General features: G+C 38.0%; 1 protein-coding gene across 3 annotated transcripts in view; it reads right to left on the reverse strand.

Moving 5' to 3' along the window:
- Positions 1–23,314, reverse strand: part of SLC44A1 (solute carrier family 44 member 1) — a 215,010-nt gene that overhangs the window by 40,063 nt on the left and 151,633 nt on the right. The window contains exons 14-16 of one of the 3 annotated variants that reach the window (XM_030859132.3): positions 22,544–22,780; positions 20,638–20,718; positions 15,303–17,679 (exon numbers count right to left, since the gene is read on the reverse strand). In XM_030859132.3, the coding sequence (XP_030714992.1) occupies positions 17,656–17,679; positions 20,638–20,718; positions 22,544–22,780 (342 nt within the window). In that variant the 3' untranslated portion in view covers positions 15,303–17,655. Of the gene's footprint in view, positions 1–15,302; positions 17,680–17,722; positions 20,719–22,543; positions 22,781–23,314 lie in introns of those variants that run through there. The other 2 variants (XM_030859133.3, XM_030859131.3) reach the window with 2 other exon arrangements.

A 23,314-nucleotide genomic window follows, 5' to 3' on the forward strand; every position in this document is an offset into this window, starting at 1 on the left:
CTTGTGGGGAAGTTGGGCACTATTATATTATTAATAATAATTATATATTATTATTAATAACATATATTATATAATTATATAGTATAATTATGTATAATTATACTATATTATACATAGGTGGGAAAACAGAGGCCTAGAGAGTCTGAAGCCCAAGGTCATATAGTTCATAAGGGATACAAGTGTGCTTGAATTGGAGCTCATGCTCTAATTAATCACTATAATGCATTGCCTTTGGGCAATGTGTGAGAGATGGAAACTTCTGTCTTATTTTGGCAACTGTTGTTTTGGGATTTTTTGTTTACTCACATCTGGAGTTGGCCTCCTCTACTGGAACCTCCTTTGGATTGAACTTAATTAGCAAGACTTGGGCTTGGTTCTTCAATTAATGACTATTCCACCAGTATACCTGCTCAGGTCTGCTTAGCTCCTAAGAGTCTTGTCCTTTGTAATTTGGATAAACAGGATCAGCTCCCAGAACCAGGCTTATGCTGAAGAAAAATGAGAGATATGACCTAAAAGACAGGAGAGCAAGTGTGGCAGCCCAGCAAACACATCATGGCAGTATGGAGGGCTGTATATAGGAGAGTTCAAGGGTTTTGGGTTGTTTATCTTTGCTGTTGAGTGTTAGAGTTCTTTATATATTCTGGATACTAGACCCTTATCAGATATATGATTCACAAATATTTTCTCCCATTCTGTGGGTTGACTTCTCATACTTTAAAAAATAGTATCCTTTGAAGCAAAAGTTTTTAATTTTGATGAAGTCCAATTTTCTTTTGTTGCTTGTGTTTTGGTGTCATATCCGAGAAGTTATTGCCAAATCCAAGGTCATGAAGATTCACCTCTATGTTTTCTTCTAAGAAGTTTATAGTTTTAGCTCTTGTATTCAGGTCTTTGATCCATTTTTAGTTAATTTTTGTATATGATGTGAGGTAGGGGTCCAACGTCTTTTTTTGCATGTAGATATCAAGTTGTACAAGCATCATTTATTGAAAAGACTATTCTTTCCTCGTTGAAAGAATCTTGGCAATCTTGTTGAAAAATCTGTTGACAACAGACACACACTTTTATTTCTGTCCTTTTAATTCTTTCTATTCTAATATTGATTTCGATATCTATCTGTATGTCATTATCCCATTGTTTTGATTGCCATAACTTTTTAGTAAGTTTTGAGGTCAGGAAATGGTAGCTCTCCAATTTTTTCTTCTTTTGCACAATTGTTTTGGCTCTATGGGCTTCCTTGCAATTCCATATGAATTTTTGAATCACCATTTCCATTTCTACAAAAAAAAGACGATGAGGATTTTGAAAGTGATTGCACTGAATCTGTAGATCCCTTTGGGTAGTATTACCATTCTAACAATATTTGCTCTTCCAATCCATGAATGTGTGTCTTCTCATTTACTTATGTCTTCGCTCATTTCTTTCAATGGTATTTTGTAGCTTTCAATGTAAAGGTCTTGTACCTCCTTGGTTGAATTTATTTCTTGGTACTTTATTCTTTTTGATGCCCTTGTGAATGGAATTGTTTTCTTCATTTCCTTTTTGGATTGTTCATTGCTAGTGCATAGAAATAAAACTGATTTTTGTGTGTGGATCTTGTATCCCACAACAATGCTTAAATCGTTTATTAAGTCTACTTGTGTGTGTCTGTATGAATTGTTTATGATTTTCTACCTATAAGGTAATGTCATCTGAGGAGAGAGATTTTCTTTCTTTCTGATTTGGGTGTCTTTCTTTTTCTTACCTAATTATCCTGGCTAGAACTCTCGGTACAATACTGAATAGCAATGGCAAGAGAGGCATGCTTGTCTTGTTATTGATCTTGGGGGAAAAGCTTTCAGTCTTTCACTATTGAGTACGATGTTAGCTGTGAGTTTTTGGTAACCACACTTTATCAGGTTAAGTTTCCCCCACTGCTGTCACAGTGATTTTTTTCCTCCTAAAATGCAAATATCATAAAGCACTCCCTTGCTAAAAGTCCTACAGTGAGTCCCCATTTTCTTCAGCATGAAATCAAGTCCCTTAGTATGGCCCAAAGCCACTTCAAGAGTGTCTGATACCCGCTGACTTCTCCAGTTTCATGTCCCCACACCCTAGAGTCACAGACACATCATTTCCCCACACATGCCGTTCCCTCCGCTGGGAACACTACCTCCCTTTTCCAAAAGGCTTCTTTGCCACAGCCCTGTGTCCCTGCCCCTCCCGCCTTCGGGCAGTCTCTGTGTTACTCCTGAGTTAACGCTCAGAGCAGCTGGTACACTAGAATACAATCATCTGCTTACCCCTTTGCCTTCCTAAACAGACTATGAGGTTTTGGAAGGCAAAGACTAGGTCTCTCATTTCTGTATCCTTAGTGAATATAAGACTTCATAAATGTCTTTGGAATAAAGACTACTTTTCTGTTTTATTTATATTTACGAACATGTCCTGTAAGTCCTAACAGAGGTGGCTCTACATAAGGATGAGGTAACAAATTCAGTTAAAGAATCAGGAAGTTATATGCTTGGACTTTACCAGCTCAGCTCCCCAAGCCCCGTTCGAGAGCCATACGCAGATTATTTTTGCTTTCACAGTAACTTGAAGAATGCATATACCTTCTTCCATCAAAGGATAACATTCTATATAAATCTTAGTGTTCTTTCTCTTTAGGTTGCTAGGACACTCAAAGTATTTAATGCTTCATTGTCCTGTAACTATATTAGTCCTAGAGTCTAGCATATTTGTTTCTTCCTGTTTATGTCTTTGCTTTTCTATTTTTATTTTAATAATCTTACTGTACATAAGCCTTTTTGGAAAAAAAGTGGAGCATAAATATGTAAATATATATGCTAAAAATACATTGTATGTATTTCTTGTTAGCAGAGAAGCACACAGATTGTTAAGGTGACAATGCAGAAGAGCAGAGTTAGAGCCATTGAGAAAGTTTGTCTGCAGTGACTTTAGCTGTACAAGCCATTGTTAGGTTGGGGTCTCTTAAATGAAAACCAGAAATTAGGTAGATTTCCTTCATGAGGGAGTGGAAAAAAATTTTGTTGGCACAGAGACATATTTTCAGGCCCTCAAACTCTTCTCCAAATGGCTCCTTCTTATCATTACAGAGATTTTGCATCAGACAGCACTGAGGAGAAAAGGTAAACATTTCCAATATTCAGTGAATTAGAGACTCAGAGCCTGGATGAACTTGACCATCTGGAGCAAGTCCCTATCTTTAAATGAAGAAATGGCATACCCCACACTGAGCGTACACCTCCGCGATTCCTCTTCCCTTCCCCCCAGATCTAATTAGTCACCAGGTCTGTAAATTTCCCACTGGGATCTTCCCCTTCCCCCTTCCCCCTCTGTCCCAAGTCTCCACAGGCTCTAGGTCTGATTGAACGTGCAAAACTCCCATATCCTCTCCGGGGTCACCTCTTGCTGCCCATCCATGCATTCTTGGCTTTGGATTTTCTAAATGACTGAGGTGTCCTCGTGTCGCTATATGATGGCCCGTGCTAATGGCCCGTGCTATTCCTCTGGGTAGAATCCTCTCCCTTCCTCCCTCCTGCCCTCTCATCATCTGGCTCATTCCCGCTCACCTTTCAGGACACAGCTCAGGCAGCTTCTCCTAATAACCCAGCACCTCCCTATGTGCTCCTGAAGCACCTTCACGGCTGCCTGTCTCCCTCATTAGGCCGTGAGCTACTTCAGATCAGGGAGTAAAGTTACCAGAGTCCCAGAATATAAATCCTACCCACCAGAGCAGGTCTCAGGAAATGATTGTTGATCGGACGTGGACACGCTTAGCACACTGCTGTAGACACACTTAGTGAACGTGCACGAAACGGACCTCACTCATAACAGTTTCCAGAGTATGAGACGTGGACCTCACCAACTTCCACCAGCCTGATGTTTCCCCCTCTCCCACCCCAATTCTTCTACATTTATTAAGTCCTTCCCACTCCTTCCTCTGTCTAATTAAAAAAAAAAAAATTCCTTATTCCATTTGGATTTGACTTAGATTTGTTTTCAAACTGAAAGCCAATTGTCCTAAACACTGTTTATTAAATGAATTCTTTCCTTTCTTATTCATTTTGAGGTGTAGCCTTAGTTCTTATTAAATTCTTATAAATAATAGAATTTGTTTCGGGGAATTTCTCTTCTACCCTATTGGCCTATTATCACTCGGGTTTAGTTGCTGTCATCTTATTATACTTACCTGGGTATTTGCTTTTCAACTTAACTATATTTTTTCATGTTAAAAAACTATAGAGCTTACTTCAAAAAAAAAAAAAAAGAACAATACAGGAGTATTTTAAACATATAGATAAGCAAAGAAAAAATTAAATTACCCTAATGCCATGTCCCAGAGATAACTATAATTATCATTTTGATGTAACAAGAGTGGTAGCTGACTTCCACTTAACCATCTTGCCAGATTAACTGACACCTCTAGTCCTCCGTAGAATGTGCTGGCTGACGTCCATAGCAAGCTGAATGGTCCCGGAGGGCGGCCTATGCACTGTTCTCAGCATCAGCGGACTGTGCTTAGCAAGAGTCAGGTGTGTTTATTCCAACATGTTATGCCAGGTGCAGTGGTTATTCAAATGGTATGATTATTTAAATATTATGTACATTGGGCTTCCCTGGTGGCGCAGTGGTTGAGAGTCCGCCTGCCGATGCAGGGGACATGGGTTCGTGCCCCGGTCCGGGAAGATCCCACGAGCCGCGGAGCGGCTGGGCCCGTGAGCCATGGCCGCTGAGCCTGCGCGTCCAGAGCCTGTGCTCCGCAACGGGAGAGGCCACAACAGTGAGAGGCCGCGTACCGCAAGAAAAAAAAAAGTTATGTATATTGATAAAAACAATGAGTATAAAGAGAGTAATTTCTAAGAAAAGTAAGTTGAATGCTTTGGAAAGACTCTATAAAGATAAGATACTAAAAATATTACTCAAATTATGTGTACATGAGAATTATAAACATTGGAAAGAAATAAAAATCTAGGAGTCTATACTCAGTTTGCTTCATTATTTAGCTTCTCTAAATTCTTGACCCATTTAAAGAAACCAGTATTTCACATTTTTACATTTTCTGGTGGTTACATTATTGGTATGTTTAATGCTGCCAAAAAAAAAAAGACAATACACAACTTCAGAGGACTCAAAGAGTCATAAATAGAATACCTATGACAAAGTTTTGCCAATGATTATTTACTTGTTGTAGTTTTAAAGAACATTTCATTTATAAAGATTCTCCTCCTTAACCAAATTTTTCAATTAACCGATCAGCTACCAGTGCCCACAGACTTGGTTAAGAGAGCATGTATTATACCTTCAGTCATTTAAAAATGTATAAAGATATTGATTTTTACATAAATGAGATCATGCTATAAATACTGCTTTATCCCCCTTTTCACTGACTATATTGTAGACATTATTCCAAGTCATTAAAGATTACAACGTTTTTAATGCCTGCCCAGCTCCTCCTGCTGAAGTCCTATTTAACGTTTCCTTTTATTGGGCATTTAAAACTATGTACCAAAAATAAACAACCCAATCCAAAAATGGGCAGAAGACCTAAACAGACATTTCTGCAAAGAAGATATACAGATTGCCAACAAACACATGAAAGAATGCTCAACATCACTAATCATTAGAGAAATGCAAATCAAAACTACAATGAGATATCATCTCACACCAGTCAGAATGGCCATCATCAAAAAATCTAGAAACAATAAATGCTGGAGAGGGTGTGGAGAAAAGGGAACCCTCTTGCACTGTTGGTGGGAATGTAAACTGATACAGCCACTATGGAGAACAGTAGGGAGGTTCCTGAAAAAACTAAAAATAGAATTACCATATGACCCAGCAATCCCACTACTGCTCATATACCCTGAGAAAACCATAATTCAAAAAGAGTCATGTACCATAATGTTCATTGCAGCTCTGTTTACAATAGCCAGGACATGGAAGAAACCTAAGTGTCTATCAACAGATGAATGGATAAAGAAGATGTGGCATATATATACAATGGAATATTACTCAGCCATTAAAAAAGAACAAAATTGAGTTATTTGTAGTAAGGTGGATGGACCTAGAGCCTGTCATACAGAGTGAAGTAAGTCAGAAAGAGAAAAAGAAATACTGTATGCTAACACATATATATGGAATCTAAAAAAAAAAAAAAGGTCATGAAGAACCTAGGGGCAGGACGGGAATAAAGACGCAGACCTACTAGAGCATGGACTTGAGGACATGGGGAAGGGGAAGGGGAAGCTGGGACAAAGTGAGAGAGTGCCATGGACATATATACACTACCAAATGTAAAATAGATAGCTAGTGGGAAGCAGCCGCATAGCACAGGGAGATCAGCTCAGTGCTTTGTGACCACCTAGATGGGTGGGATAGGGAGGGTGTGAGGGAGGGAGACGCAAGAGGGAAGAGATATGGGGATATATGTATATGTATAGCTGATTCACTTTGTTATAAAACAGAAACTAACACACCATTGTAAAGCGATTATACTCCAATAAAGATGTTAAAATAATAAATAAATAAAACTATGTACCTTTCTTGATTTCCTCTTCGTGGGACTCACAGAAAACTTGGAGTTTAGTTTTATGTGCAGCCTAGGGTTTCTTATACAGTTAATCTCCTTTTCTCAATTTTCACATGCCTGCTTTAAAAACAATTTTTTTTTAAAATTTGTGTTAAAATTGTTTCTTGTTATAAGTTGGGAGAATCCCTTCTGGCAGAGAGAACAGACCAAACACAAACCCCTAATATCCTGTCTCCAAGTGTGAGGTTATAGTATGAGTTTGGTTGACAGAAAGCCCTTTTGTTTTGCCTTGAAGGCAATTCCTTACTGTCGCCTCTCTGGTCTGACATAACCGGCCAGGGAGCTTATAACTACCTAGAGAGCTCTAAGACTTCTACTGAAATTGCTGATAAGCCCAGGAAGTGGTCTAATAGCTTAGCTTTGCTTTTTCTGGACTCCTGTATGTAACCTAGGTATATCTTCTAAAATTATTTTTCTCAGGATTTGGACAGTAAAGGAGGCACAATATCAAATTAAAGGCACGAAGTATTCCTTACCTTCACTGCTACTTGCAACAACTGAAAAAAATTACCAATAATGTGAAGAGGCCTGGCCTTGTGGGTTACTTCCACAACACCTGGTCAAAAATAGGAGGCCAGGGCTTTCCTGGTGGCGCAGTGGTTGAGAGTCCGCCTGCCGATGCAGGGGACACGGGTTCGTGCCCCAGTCTGGGAGGATCCCACATGCCGCGGAGCGGCTGGGCCTGTGAGCCATGGCTGCTGAGCCTGAGCGTCCGAAGCCTGTGCTCCGCAAGGGGAGGGGCCGCAGCAGTGAGAGGCCCACCTACCAGAAAAAAAAAAAAAAGAAAAGAAAAAAAAAGGAGGCCAGAGGGCCTCATTAGGATGCTGGCTTCTTTCTGAAGCTTTCGACACCTCTAGGAGCTTTGAGCACTATCTGAAGCTGAAATTTCAACCACAACTTATATATTATCCTAAAGTGCACAAGCAGTATGCCTCTTAAAAGAGACCCTGTGGAGGCTTCCGTGGTGGCGCAGTGGTTGAGGGTCGGCCTGCCGATGCAGGGGACGCGGGTTCGTGCCCCAGTCCGCGAGGATCCCACGTGCGGCGGAGCGGCTGCGCCCATGAGCCATGGCCGCTGGGCCTGCGCGTCCGAAGCCTGTGCTCCGCAAGGGGAGGGGCCGCAGCAGTGAGAGGCCCGCGTACCAAAAAAAAAAAAAAAAAAAAAAAAAAAAGAGACCCTCTGGATTTTTCTTTATCGTCTAAAATTTGAGATTGAATACAGATTATACTTTTCATAGCCAAAGAGAAAAAGAATATCTGGGTACCTTTTAGGAGATGTGAGGCTTTTCACAGGCTCTTTCATCAGTAGGTGGTCTATGGAACAAGAAATTGTGTACGTTGGCATCAGGACCACGCCTCCAAAAAGAATTAACAGTCCAGATTGGTTAACATTCTTTAGTATCTCAAACACCTGTAGTGTCTGAGGACTCCTCACAAATGTTCTCTAACAACTTCTTTTGGCAAGCGGGTATAGATAAATAACTAGGGCTACGATCTGGGCATTGCTCACATTTGCTAATGAAAAGCAGTCTGTACAGCAGCCTCTCAAGAAAAATCCAAAATTAAAAAACAAATTGGGAGAGATTTATTGGTATTGCAAAAGGTCTTCCACTTAAGAACACCCCTTTCTTAGTCCCCAATATCACTTAAAATAGGATTAGTTTTAAATAAGCTTGATTTTTCCAAACTTTTCAAGCTTGTTGAAAAATCAACAAGCTTGATTTTTCCATAATTTACTGCTTAAATTATGGCACACCACAGTTTCACCAACTCACCAACTTAGCACAGATCCAGGCTTCAATTTATGTGCAGGGCACTGTACCAAGCACAACGAGTGATTTCCATGGTAAACGTTATCTAACAGGCTTTTCGTCTCTGCCTGATGATTGAATTCAGTTGCAACCTTAGTATTCACAGAGTGACTCAGACTCCAGCTAGGAAGTCTGGCTGGGCAGTGGATGAACTTTGTACTTCGGAAATTAGGTTTTATTTAGTACATTTATGTTTCATACTTCAGGGATCCTAGAACATGCTGAGAGATGCTGGAAATAAATAGCTGGTCAATTCCAGGGCACCCTTGCAGCATATTGACCTAATCTGAAAACAAGATGTTGCCCACAATCAGTTTCTATTGCAGCACAGCAGAATACGCCACCCCCAAATATGACTGCAGGAGTTCAGGACATGCCGCCTCAAAAAAATGCCACTTTGTTGTATTACTGTGAGCTGAAGGCACTTGAAAAACAGCAAATGTGGGTGAGGTATTCTCTGAACTCTCCTTATCTCACTAGACAGATTCTCCAAAAAGAACTCAGATATCATAAATCCCCTTCTCAGGAGTTTCATCAACCAGGGGAGATTGACTCTTATCACAGGAGAAGAGCCTACAAGTCGACACCACACCCAGACACACTTTGCCATAAGCTATCATGCCGCCCAGCTATTCCTCTAAGGGCCCATTCATCTTTCCTAAAAATCATTTACTCTCCCCTAAGAGGCCTACATCCTCTCTCCCCTTTCCCTATTAAGATGGTATTTAAATTTGAATTCTAAGCCACTTAGAGGAGTTACTCATTTTTCCTGGGTATCTCACATGTATACCTGAGGTATACATGTTAATAAACTTCTGTGTGTTTTTCTCTTGTTAATGTGTCTTCTATTACAGAGTCTCAGCTAAGAACTCAGAAGGGTAGGGGAACAATTATTTTCCCTCCCCTACACTATTCATCACCACCCTGGGCATGGGAAAGTGCTACAACACAGTAGACAATGACATTCTTTCCTATAAAATTTTATTTATTACATAAAAAAATTCTATACATTTGTTAGACTAAAATACAGTTTTCGTTATAGTTCTGGTAACTGAGTCAGTACACAGAAAACTTAGCATTAGATCAGCACTGTTTTTTCTAGTTCATATTTCTGCACAAGGAAAACATTTCAAAGCTCCATTTCATATAGGCTCATTGTACTCTGAAGCCAGATGGAATTCCATCCAATTCAGAGCTCTTGGAAGTTAATTTCCCAGCAAGATTTGATAACTCCAGAAAGTTAATTGCTTCATATACATATTTTTAAAGTCCTCTGAGAGCACAACACTCTGTAAATTCTGCAGTGTCAATAATGACAGTCACAAATACTACAGGGCTATGACCATGGCTGTGGGGCATGTTCAAGCACCTACATGTTTGTTTCCCCACCTGAATACAGTGTAGTGACACTGTAATAAAGAAATAATAATAAGGAAAAAACTCAAAATAATGCTAAGGTACAAGATCCCGAACCAGGGAATTCATGGAAGACTTAACCATGATCCTACAGTTTGTAATGGACAAAGACCGGACATGATACAAAAATCCATTTTGACACTGTGAATAGGATGCAAATAGCAAAACAAAACAAAACCAAAAAGACAAAAAAGGCCTCAGATTGAGAAGTATGTGGCACCACAACATACCTCTTATGCTGGATTTCACAGCAGTGAGATGTCGAAACACACTGATGGGCATTTTCTGTTCAAATCTCCCCATACACTGGATGGGATCTGACTGGACGGGATGTTAGGCTCAGAGCCTGAGAGATGAAGAGCAGGTCCCTCTGCATTGACTGATCTTTCAAACTTGGCTGCTTTATTCTAGGAGCCTATTCTAAACTCAGGAGTTCAGGAAGGCTGTGCCAGAAAGTACTTAAAGTTGGACTTTTGGTCTTCAGAAGATATGCTTTTGTCTTTGGTTGTTTTCCCAGAGCCCCTGTCATTTTGTTAGGTGCCCTCTACACTTTTCTCCCCACTCTTGTGTTAGTTGTAGCAAATCGGATCAGCTAACAACCTCCTGAAGTTATTTCACTGGGTACCACATCTTTAGAAGTGCATTCAATGGTCAAGAATATTCTGAGACAGTGTAACTGAAACTTCATTATGGAGCTCCCAGTACCCTTTTATAGGATGGACAAAATCAAGAGAACCTCAACAGCAACATAATCTAGTAGCACTAAGGCAATACAGTAGAAGAAAGGTAGCTTCCCCCCGTGATGTCTTTGAAAATCAAAACCAGCCAAAACAAGGGGGCCAAAGATTCTGGGAGAACACTGCTAGAACCCAGAGGAAGGGGAAAATTTACTCTGTAGTCTCTGTCTCCAATCATCAGTCCCAAAGCTGTCCTAGTATTGTTTCATTCTTATGAATCACCTCATACAATTTTGGAAAACAATCCTGGCTTAATGATCCATGTGGTAAATGAAGGAAGTGCTCACATTTTCTAGTGGCAGGTAGAATCTGGTCTGCAGGATGCTGGCAGGACGTTCACTCCAGTCCTGTGTCCATTCATTCCTCAAGTCTTTTCTCTTTTTTTGTTTTTTTCTTTTTATTTATTTTTGGCCGCACTGTGCAGCATGTGGGATCTTAGTTTCCTAACCAGGGATGGAACCCACGCGCCCCCTGCATTGGAAAGGTGGAATCTTAACCACTGGACCACCAGGGAAGTCCCTCAAGTCTTCTTTTCAATGCTTACTTTACTCACATAGAACGATTTAACACATTATTCCTCAAAAAATAACTAAAACTAATTTCCTAGCTGATGGGATGGGTGGATCAGATTCCTAGGTGAAACTCAGGACATTTCCTTTAGGTCATACACTTCTATGACAAAAAGACATCAAATATAGATACTTACACCGGACTTAGGCCCTTTTCCACCCAATATGGGAACTTCCACCTGTGGTCTCTTCCTTTGCTACTGTGGAAGGTTCAATAGAGCTCTTCTGGGGTTGTGGGGTGGGGAGGAGAGCTGACTTTTCTATTTTCTTCACCAGCCAATTAGGACATTTCCACTGCTTTCTTCAGCTTGAAAATGTAGGTAATAGTTTGATGTCTGACTATAGGTCATGACCCCCTGGAATCAAATCTTAAAAAACCTCAAATTCCTTTAAGGATGTCTGCCTGCTTTTTCAAGGGCCCAGAGGACACTCCATATAGTGCAGCAAGCTTCCCTAATAGTAAGGTGTAAATGTGAAGAAACCCACATGCTCCCTAAAGAAGGAAGGTGATGTGGATGGGGGGAGTGGAGGCACAGTCCCATGGGCAGTGGTCCAAGGCTGCTCTAGTGGTGACCGGAAAACACTCAAAACAGGAGGGAACATCTCACTGATTTACGAAGGAGAAAAAAATAACTTTTGAATTTGTCCCCCCAGCATCTGCTCCTCCAACTTTCCACTAAAAATTTTTTGTCATCTATGGACTATGGTAAGTTTGCTAATTTATCACCATCTTCAAATGTTCTTGGTCGTGTTGACAGAGATATATTTTTAGACAGTGATCTAACTGCTAACACTATGCTACAGAGGTCATAGCTGAGTGACAATAATAAAGAATCTAGTGTTTTGGTAGACGGATGATTACAGGGATTCCCTATTCATTTCTTCTTGGATTTTCTTGTCCATTGCAAATAATTTGGTACCTTGCCAAAAATTCATCATAGGACACATACATCCTTCCACCACCAAGGAAAGAAATCTTACTGTCTTGAAGATTCAGTGTTGACGTCCTGTTTTTCATTCAGATTAGTGTGGTTTTGATTTTCAAAGCTGGTACTAAAAGTTTTCAAGTTATAAAAAGGATTCCAGACAACAAGGTCCTACTGTATAGCACAGAGCACTATATTCAGTATCCTATGATAAACCAAAATGGAAAAGAATATTTTAAAAAAGTATATATATAACTGAATCACTTTACTGTACAGCAAAAATTAACACAACATTGTAAATCAACTATACTTCAATTAAAAAAGAAAATGATTCCAGGTCTGAAATTGTTAAGTACCATCTTAAAAGAATCTTCAGTGGAGGCCTAATCACTACTTTATTTCAAAACACATTATCAAACCAACTTTACAGCAGCCTCAGACTTGTGTTCCTTAGGCCCTGAGGGGATGGGGGTGGGGTGGAGGCGGGCAGTCTCAGGGTCTCGAAATTCTATTAGTATTTTAAATGTTCCTAAGTAGGCTATATGACTTTGAGAGAAAGGTAGTTCATTGCTTTCATAAGCTTCTCAGAGGGGCCCTTGGTCCCCTCAAAAGATTAAGAACCTGCTTTTGAATATCAAATACTAAATTTGGGTCTTAGCAAATAAAAGTGAAAGATTTCTGAAACGTTTGGAAATTACAACGTTTTCATGTTCAGCTAGATCTTGACTAGACCATGAGTAACCTGAAAGCTTTACTATTCTGAATTCCCTGGTCTAGAATGTTTATTCCTCAGGAAATCATTTATATTGTACAACTGGTATCAAAACTGAAGAAAATAGCCTAATATTTGGGTCCCTAACAACTGCATATCTTTTCCACAAGTTTACTAATGAATTTCTTTAAAAAATATCCAACTTAAATCCTGCTCATTTAATTTAGAAAAGTGATAGCTGTTCATGTGATACTGAAATGGAAGCATCATTTGTCTATTTTTTACACATATAAAAATCAAGGAGATGGGGTGGAAGAAAGCGTACTATAGTATTTCCATAGAAAAGAAAGGTTTTCCACAGAAATTCTCAAGTTTAAAAACGCTGCATTGAAGTTTTTTATAAGAAAGATATCTTCAAAGATTTAAATCTTGGATTAAAAATTTCCTCTTAAATTGAAATTTGGAGAATAAGAATTTGACTCAAATTTATGAAACGTGAATGGAGGAAAGCGTGCTATTTAAAATTTTTTGGTGTGTACAATGTGTTTAGCTTTTTATTTTGTTTTCTAAGTTTGCTAGCTTTATATTTTCTCTTGGCACATTCAAGCATCCTACTTTTTTCACAATTTGGGCTATGTGTCATTAAAAAGATAAGCTTATTCTGAAAGTAGCCAGTGTATATGAAGACTGCCTACTTTTCAAATGGGCTAACATGTATTCTTTAGTACACAAAGATACATGAATATGCATTTAAAGCAAAAGGCATTCTGCACTGTGATTATAGAATACACAAAGCTCTGCTTTATGCATTTACTTACGAACCCACAATTTTCCAATATATATTCACAGACCACATCTTAAAAACTCTAGGCAAGCCATTATAGTGCACTTTTATCTATCAGATGGAGTATATGAAAAGAATACAGAGATTAATGTGGCAGGTGCATTGATAAGCCTCCAGATTCTGAGGATTTCGTTTTTGTTTTTTTAAGTGGCGGTTAAAACGCAGTAGAGAACTTATTGAAAGGTGAAAACTTTAAAAGACCTTTCTGAAGGAAACTTCTCAGAGGCTGTGTTAAAGGCTATTACTGGAAACTCCAAAAATTCAAGAGAGGTTACTGCTGAAAAATAAAATAAAATGTTCAGGTCACCATAATTGGCAGCTCTGGTTTCAGAACTGACCCCAGAATTCTACTTTGAAGGCCAGGAGACCTCTTAAAATGGCCTTTATTAGCTATTAGTGGTGCTTGGTGGAAATGGTCGGGGTCTTGAGGGCACTAACATGGCCTCACAAATATTTGGTGCCTGTAGTTTCCATAGCTGTTTTAAGGGAGAGGGTGGGAGGAACATTACTCTGGTTTCAAGGGGCTCAGGACCCCTATAAAAGGGGTCACCTCCTAACCACCCCCTACTGGGGTGAAATCCTGAAACTGCCCTGGGAAGATAAGGGAGCCCTTGGCAGATACCGAGGTCAGTGGTATTGGGAACTGGCAGCTTAACGCCCTTGGCTGAAAAAATGACAAAATTAGAGTAAGGGAGCATCTCTACAAAGGAAAAACTTATTTGCAGCTTAATTTTTAAATAGACTCAGTGAATGCCCCCTCCTCAACCATTATGCAAAAAGTTTAGGAACCAACACACAGTTAAGCTACTCATATTGCAGTAATTTAGGACTTAATTATGCTATAGGATAGGATAAAAGCTTTGATCCTTAAACATTAAACATTGCATTAAATGGTTTAAAGGAAGAGCCTGCTTTGAGCTGTGCTAGTCCATGCAGAGATAATACAATCTCAGCGCTCTAGCTAAATTCCTAATGTTTACCTAACGTACTGGTAAGCCTCCCACAGAAGATGGGTCTCTTGGATTTATACTGAAATATAACCTTTTCCCTTCCATATCATATACAGCAGAGCTTACTCTTGAGGCAGGAGCCTAGAAAGTCTAAATCAGGCACCAGAACCTTAATTTTCCAATGGCAGCAACGATCACGATTCTCTTCTCACTGTGATCACCACTGACAACCGCGGATGCTAACCGTAACTCTGGAAGTAGGCGTCCTGAACACAATTTTGAAGATCCACCGCAGACAAAAGACAAAACCCACCACACAGAGCCAGTGGTTGATAAAAGTATTCAGGTAACCACATTTCACAGACGATTTTTGTCCTTCATGTATTCTCACTTGGGCAGAGATGGAGGCAGTGAGCGAATAGCAATAAGGCAGCCCAGGGCCAGCTGAAGAACGGATCACGAGGAATGACAGCGGCAGCAGGTCTATCCAAACATAGCCTCAAAACCTTCAAATATCGCTAAAAGCCTCTGTGAGGCTCTCTGAATTGCATCAACAAATGAAGCTCATGAGAGAGTGATAGTCTATAAGTCAAATATCTCTGTGTGTGTGTCTGTGTAATATATATGCATATCTGCATATATCTACCTATATGGCACACATATTCACTTAGGGGAAACAGCCTGGCAATTAATTTGGAACTCAAATGACATGGTTACACATAGAGCATAATTTCTAAACACAATGTTAGTAAAACAAAATTTATTTGTAAAACAGGACCTGTTATATAAAATGGCACACAATCAAGTTATACAAAAATACAAAATTTCTTTCTGATTACAGTTCTAGTTGCAAATGATAATTAGAAAGCATTCCTGGTGGCTTCCAAACAGCTGAGATTGCGAGCATATGGAACAGGGAGCAGCAAGAGTCCATGGTGCTGGGATGGCCAAGTGAGTAGAACCTAATTTCCAAATTCAAGAATTCCACCAGGTCACTTTGGAGGGACACCTCCTAAGATAAGTAGCTCCTGTAATGTCTTCTGTTTTGATACCCATCTTCCATACTTTTGCCAAGCCTAAATTTAGTTCCCAATGTTTCTTAATGCCCACAATCTGTGTGGCTATGAAACAGAAGGTAGACTGAATTTTCCTACATGATTTGCTCTCTCACCTATTTGGATAATTGTTAGTTACATAATTATATTTATTCCATTTCAAATGATATAAAAGAGTACAATGATATCGTTTAGTGACATCACATGTTAGAATGTTAACTTCTGGAGAATTATTGTTTCAAAATAGCTACTCTCACAATATTGTTTTCTGTGATCTTGCCAAGACGTGAGCTCCTGTTTCTTTAAAAAATAAAAATAAAATAAAATTCCGGACTGTTATTGCAAATATTCTGAAAAATCAGAAATATTACATGAGCTTTGAAAAGAAACCGAGGCATTTAGCAAATTTTAGCCTAGCTAGAGTAAAGAACATGGATACTTAAAAAAAAATACAATTTACCTTTTGCAGCAATTTAAAGGTCCAACCCTTTGAAAGGAAGCACATTAGCAAACAGCTGCTTATTAAGCCCTAGTGACATTAATTGTACACATTTCCATAATACCGGTCTAATTCACTGTCTAATTCTGGTAGGAGGCAATGCTTTCTTTCAAAAGATTCTCCTTCCATGGAATGATAAAATGCTGAGGCTTTTTTTTTTTTTGTACAGAGCCTATATTTAGTGCAATAAGTTTAAAAAATCTGCTCTGAAATATTTACTTTACATTAACAAAAATAGCTTTTTTTAAAAAAATTGTAACAAAAAGGAGTTATCGCATAAACAGATCATGAATTATTCTTAGCAAATTACACTTTTTTTTCTTAAAGCATTCACCATTACAATAAGCAGAACAATGAAATATTAGCCATTCATATCTGGTAAGCTTCAGGAATTAAAAAACCCCCCAAAACCCAAAACCCATCCCCAAACACAAAGAACGTTCAACACTTGAGGATCAAAACATTAACCAATTCTTCAGTTAAACATTGTAGAATTCTGGATACTTAATGAATTGCCAAGGAGAGGAGCACCTGCCAGTATGTTTTCAGATTTTATAGCAAGCATTTGAATAAAATGGCCATTTAGCCCTAAGCCATTGAAGTTCCTCTGAAGCAGAAGCCCAAGTACCGGAATTTTCAATGCTTTGTGTTTCATGTTTCTCTCCTTTTTTTATTCCTTCCAGCATTACTTAGTCTGCAAACCTATACACAGAAACTTAAAGGCTAAACTTGCTGGGTACCCCAGCTTCCTTTCAAATCAGGCACACAAATGTGTGGAGGATGCTACTAACGTCAAAATGAAAGAAACACAAAATATAAGAGAAAAGTTTGCATAAGAAAGATTATCTACCCTTTCCTTTTTTACCTACTCTCTTATAGAAGCATTAGGGTAAACTACAAATACCTGAGGAGTTGGTTACTTTTTAATGTTGGCTGACAAATGCATGAGCTATTACGAAAATTCCCATATTGGGTCCACTTGTATGTTTCTAAAAGGAAAATGACATGGCTTCTTTGATTGGGGAAAACTGAATGGAATAACTCCTTATTTACCTGAAAGCATATGCCTAGTCTCATCCCACTAGGACTTATGCATCAGTAAAATAAGGTCTTGATTTTATGCACGCATCAGGGAAATCACCCCTGAATAAACTTTAGACAGAGAATTCGGTACAATAATTTTACCTAATTTAAATAACTAAAGTTAAAATCTCCTCTAAGTTATTAAAAATGTTAATCAGATATGAATCTTAACATTTCCATTAAGACAATTACAATTGAAAACATTAAATGACGGCAGTTGCCTTGTAAAAGCCACCCGTATGAAAGGAGTACATGTTTGACAAAAATAAGCATAAAAAAGGTATTAAATCCCTGTTCCTGTTCTCTGATTTTGGCTGATTATGTGTGTGTGTGTATATACATATACATATATATACACACATACATATACATATATACACACACCCACACACACAAATACATAGTTATGTGTATATATTGTTTTGGAATGTCAATGGGTTCCATAACGGTCGGCTAGGTTCAAGCAGAACTTGCTCCCGAAGCCTAGAAAACAAAGTCATACAGAGTATAATCTTAGACAATTACCATTAAAAGGAGATCATGAATGATGTTACAAATACACAGATGGTCACAAACAGCAATAAAGAAAAATGGATTGAGAATCCTTCTCCCCCAAACCTAAATTCCAGGGTCTGAAATTCCTGTGATTGTAGAAAGTCACACTTCCCTCTGGGTCATCTTTGAGATATGCAGAGAATTCATCTCTAGTCTATGTTGCTATAGTGCCCAGGTTTTTTCCTCCATTTTCTCTGTAAGTTTTTCCTGTATGATAGCGAGCAGATTGCCAGATGTCTCTTTCTTAAACTTCTACATCACATTTGGTAAATTTTTCTAAAATAATTTTCAAAGATTTATAGAAAGACCTTACAAACCTTCAAAGTTTCCTTAACTAGTGAGGCTCTCTCAAAAAAAAAAAAGTCTAAGAGGAAAGCTGGAAGTACTTATGTTTAGTTTAGTGATGCCCTGTCAAATGTAAAAATTTAAACCTCGTTTTTCTGAACATTATTTTATAGACTTAAAAAAAACTCATATTAAACTATCCCATTAAGGAGACAGACAGTGAACTCGAACAGCAGTGTTTCTACAGATGCAGCAAAATAGTTATGACGCTCTGTTAACAGAACTTTCATCTATGGGAATAACACGTGAATTAAACCAAGCAAACACAAATAAGCAATCGTAAATTCTACCAATCCCCAAACTCTAGGAGGGAGTTTCTCAGGTACTTCTTTAGGGACACACACAAGATGGTGGTGGTATTACGGGTCAACTCTTAACATGCATACTTCGAAAGAGAGCAGATTTAGAGGTACTGATATGCTTGAAAGATTTAATTATCCTGTGAGCAACAATTCACACATCTCTCATGGGGACTTTCTGAACCACTTAAAACGTTGTTCTTAGAGATCAAATGCTACAATGTCCAAAGGACCAGAAAAACAATGCACACAGAAGATGTATTTTGGGACACCGCAGAGGGCTTTGCCATTAATCTGCAAGCAACGAACAACATAAAATAAAAGTAAAAGTGGAATGAAGATTTTAATGTGGTGTTTGAATTAAGGGACATTAATTTAAAGCTGAAAGTAATATTAGGGGGAAAAAATTTCTACATTTTTGGCTTCTGATAGAATGCCACATAACCTAGGCAATTCTCCTACTATTAATACCTATGAATCAGGGGTTTAGGTAAGAGGAGGTATATTTGCATTCTGGTCTACCACAATTCAGCTATCTTTCCCTCAAGAATAATACAGAAATACATGCCAATTCATGGTCGAAGTAGCTAGTCCTAAACCTCTAATTATTTCTCCCTTTCTTTAAATGCTTGTTACTGAAGAGTGCTTTAATGTACGCTTCAACCACTGGAAAGACAGAAAAGGGGGGGAAGGGTGGTTTACATTTTAAGATTTTATATGTCTTTTAAAAGTTTTAGGTTTGAAACCTTATTTTCTGAACAATTAGGACAACCAAGCAGTGGCAAGAAGGAAACCTTCCTCATTTTTCCAGGCTATCTTAGGGTTGGCAGAATTTTCACTGTGGTCCCCCTCAGCCCACATGAAGTAAGAGGGATGCAGAAAGAAAGGGCAGGGAGGCAAGTAACCTGACAGGAGGGATTGGTGATTAGCACCCCTTCCCTGTTCATCCAGTGCTGTCTGATGCACACTTAAAAATAAGAGTTACATGGCCATTCTACACGCTCTTACTTATGATTAGAGTGATCTGTGCCTTGGGAATATAAACATTGAAGTTTTGACTTTATCATCATCAATGCTATTAAGAGCAACACCAAAATAGGCACTGGATGGGGTTACAGAGAAGAGTTTATAGCTAAACATTCTGTTGAGGCTTTAATGTAGGTTGAATATGCAGTTATTTTGCATATACATATACCATCCCCCCACCCCCGCAATGAAGCCATTTCCTTCATTCTTACATACTTAAATGGGCTTGTTTTATACTACATATTTCTTAAGTTGGACACCTATAAATCAAACCATTTATTAAAGTATAAAGGAGAAAGAAAAGAGAGTCTTCACCTCTCCTTTTTTTGGACATTATATGCAAAAAGAAGGCACATTGTTTTAAAATTAAGTGCTTAAGGATGTAGGCAATTATATAATATTCTGAAATAAACATGTTATTTAAGAATAATACACTTGTAATACAAGCGGTAATTAGACCAATATAGCTAAAGACATCTGTCATTATGCAGTGGTGAGAATATATATGGGAAAAGCTACTCAGGATTTTCTTATACTGGTTAATTTTAAGTTGCTTTTTTCAAATGAAAGGAGAGTAGTTATATATATATCACTGACCAGAGGTAATTTATCTTTCTCACATTTAAACTGAGGCTGGAGAAGACCAGATTGTCTTTTTGAGTGGGAATGTGGGTGTAGACGGAAATAGCCTTGTTTGCTACTGAAAAATAGCTTAAGAAACAAAGAAAGTACAATCCAGGCAACAGAAGAAAAAGTCAGCAAAGGGGAAAAGACAGCAACATAAACAAACCAATATTAAAAGAAGGGGGGAATATGAATTTCAGCAAGTTGAAAGGAATTGCTATCATCACTTCTAAAATAAGTATCAAACCGTCAGTTCAAGTGCACAACCAAATGTTCAGTCCCATGAAAACTAAACACTGACAGTTAAAAAGAAAAAAATGGAAACTGCAAGTTCACCTCAGGGACAAAAATATCCCCTGCCCCGCCATGAACACTGTTCCTTTCAGCTTACTTTTACAGAAGGCGGTCTCAGTTGTGACAAGAATTCTGCCATCCAAGTGATGGGTAAACACACAAACAGAAAGAGCAGCACGTCCTGCGTGACACAGATCACAAAAGCTTCTCCTGAAGAAGTGCAGTCAGTGAAGAGAGAGAGAGAGAGGAAGTGAAAGTGAAATTCTTGGAGGGTGGCCACCTCCTCATCTCCACCTACCATCGGTTTTAGTTCTCTGGCATCAGCAACACCTCCCTTCCCAGCTTCTTTCATTGCTTTCCTGCTGTTTTCCACAAACTCCTGCAAAACAGGGACCAGATTACATAAATTCTTAGGTCCTTTCAGACTTCAGTTGGTAGATGATTTCTAAAGAATATTTACATTTCTGACTCAGTAATGGTAAATGGATGGCCTAAAAACATAGCAATAAGTAATATTTGGTACCACACATAAGAGCAGCTAAATTTGTGGGGATGCAATCTTGATATAAAATCTTTTTTCCCACCATTCCTTGTGACAATCTCACTTAGGCTCAAAGAGATGTCAGTTCTATCTGAAAGAGAAAATACCTTTCGTTTTTTAGAAAACACTATTTTTCCACACTTAGAATATTGTTTTATTTGTTGTGTTACTTTTTCCATATCAAGGTTAAATGGAAAAGCAACAACATTTTACTCTATAAGCCTCCTCTTTAAAAGGAGGTAAAAGAAAGTGTTGATACCACTAAGTATAGTATACTGTTTTTACCAAGCCATAAATAAGCTATTTGAAAAAAAAAAGTCTATCTGGCCTTGAGATTACTCCATAAAGCAGGAAAACAGGGAGTAACAACCAGAACCAGTGGATAGAAGTAGTTAAAATGGGATTATGCCCTGAAGGAAACATTTCTATCCTGTCAAAGTTTATGGAGTACTTCCTCGTTCAATATCCTCATCATTCTTATAGAGAAAACTAAAATAATAAAAACTATATATTTTACTCTGCTTTTCTTCAGTGGCTTAAAAAACAAAAACAAACCTCTCCTCCTAAATGCCTTAATCACACAAGAGATGATGCTTCTAGGTCAAATTCCATTATGAAAATAACAGTTATGACGCTCTGTTAGCGTCATTATAGGATTGTAATTGAGTTAGGATTATAACTGAGATTATGAAAATGTCCAAAATGTAGCTGGTAATGTTCTTAGTAAAAGAGATAATGAGTACCAAATAGGTCAGTTGAATCACTTGGAATTTTCGAGATTGAAAAAAAAAAAGAATCTAGTTTATTTATTAATACATTTATTTTAGATTTAACTAGATAAACCATGTTTCTGGAAGATGGTGTGTTATTTCAAGGTCTAATGTTTAATCTTAAATATTATCCATTCTTGAGATAGGAATATTTTATAGCTTTATTAAAACACATCTTTAATTGGGCAGCATTTGACATTGAAACTAGTATTTAAACCATTTTAGAATGGTTTCTAAATTTTTTAAAAAATTTAATTGAGGTTCTAATATAGGGAAGCTGCAGAGGTTACGTAACTATAAAGAATCTGAATATAATATCTGTGTAAAGGTTCAGATCTTGACTAATGGGAAACAATATCATCTACCAGTCATGGGTCTGATAATCTGTATTCATTACAAAACTCCTTCAGTTTGGCCTGGAATACTTAGGATAATGAGTTTTAACAGGGCTGACAGCAATAATACTTGGAAAGGTGGTGGATGGAGAAATACAGATAGGCACTACAACCTGGGAAATAAAACTTTTGTCTTTGAGTTCTGATTCAGGAAAAGGCACTTAGAAGACTAGCTGTCCAATGTTCCAGTTCAAGGGCTAAAAAAGTCGATTCAAGTGTATCTAACTGGAGAGATGGAGAGAGCAGTATGGAATAGTGTGAACTCAGGACTCTTAATGGGAAACTGCTCTAGCAAGGTAGATTTGAAATGGTCTCGTTCATGCCAAGAGGATCTTCTTCCCTGATTTCCCCAAGACTAACCTCATTCACGGGTGCTGAAGGTTTAATTCTGAATTACTCAGTTTCATATAATGGGAATTAAATACAGAGAATAGTCTACAAAATATTTATATTAGTATTTTTATCCTTAAAGCAGTAGAGGGCATTTGAGGTACTTACCATCAGCACTTTATCCATATAAAATTCTCTGCCTGGGCTCCCATCATTGTATTTTGTATCAATGGCAAAACACAAGAACAATACATCCACTACCATTTCGTAAATGGACAGGAAGCAATGAGCGACTAGGAAAGCAAAGAGGCAGACGATGATCAGAGGCAGCACCCATACTGTGTAATCTTGCTGGTAGTTGAGCAGCATAATCCCAGCCAGACCTGTGCTGCAGACTATCAGCACCTAAAGCAGAGAGAACAAAGATCACATTTAATAACCTCCTGCAGAAAACCACTATTTCTTCATCATTTGCAGACTTCTCCATTTATAAATGATGGTTGTATGAGTCCATGCCACCGCAAGTTAGAAAGCATAATCCATAAATACCCATATACATGTACATCATATAACATAAATATCATCCTTGTTGACACTAAAAATAATCAAGTTTTCCAAATGTTATGCTTGTTTCCTAAGACTTCACTTATTCAGCATCTGTGGCAATTTTTAAGATAAATGTATACATATCTTAGAAAAAAAATTATACACACTGTTAGCACTCAGAAGGAAATTATTGACATTTCAGGGTATTGCTATGTATTTTTTCTAAGCATTTTTACATATATGAAATAGTATTATACAAACATATCATTAAAAGCTCTTCATTAATATTTATATATCATAAATGTTTCATAAATATCTATTCAGCTACATATTTACATTTTATGGGTGATTTAAAATTTATTTAACCATTCTCCTATACTTGGAGACATATTG

This window comes from Globicephala melas, chromosome 6 (genome assembly GCF_963455315.2).
Source record: "Globicephala melas chromosome 6, mGloMel1.2, whole genome shotgun sequence".
In the NCBI taxonomy this organism is placed as follows: domain Eukaryota; kingdom Metazoa; phylum Chordata; class Mammalia; order Artiodactyla; family Delphinidae; genus Globicephala; species Globicephala melas.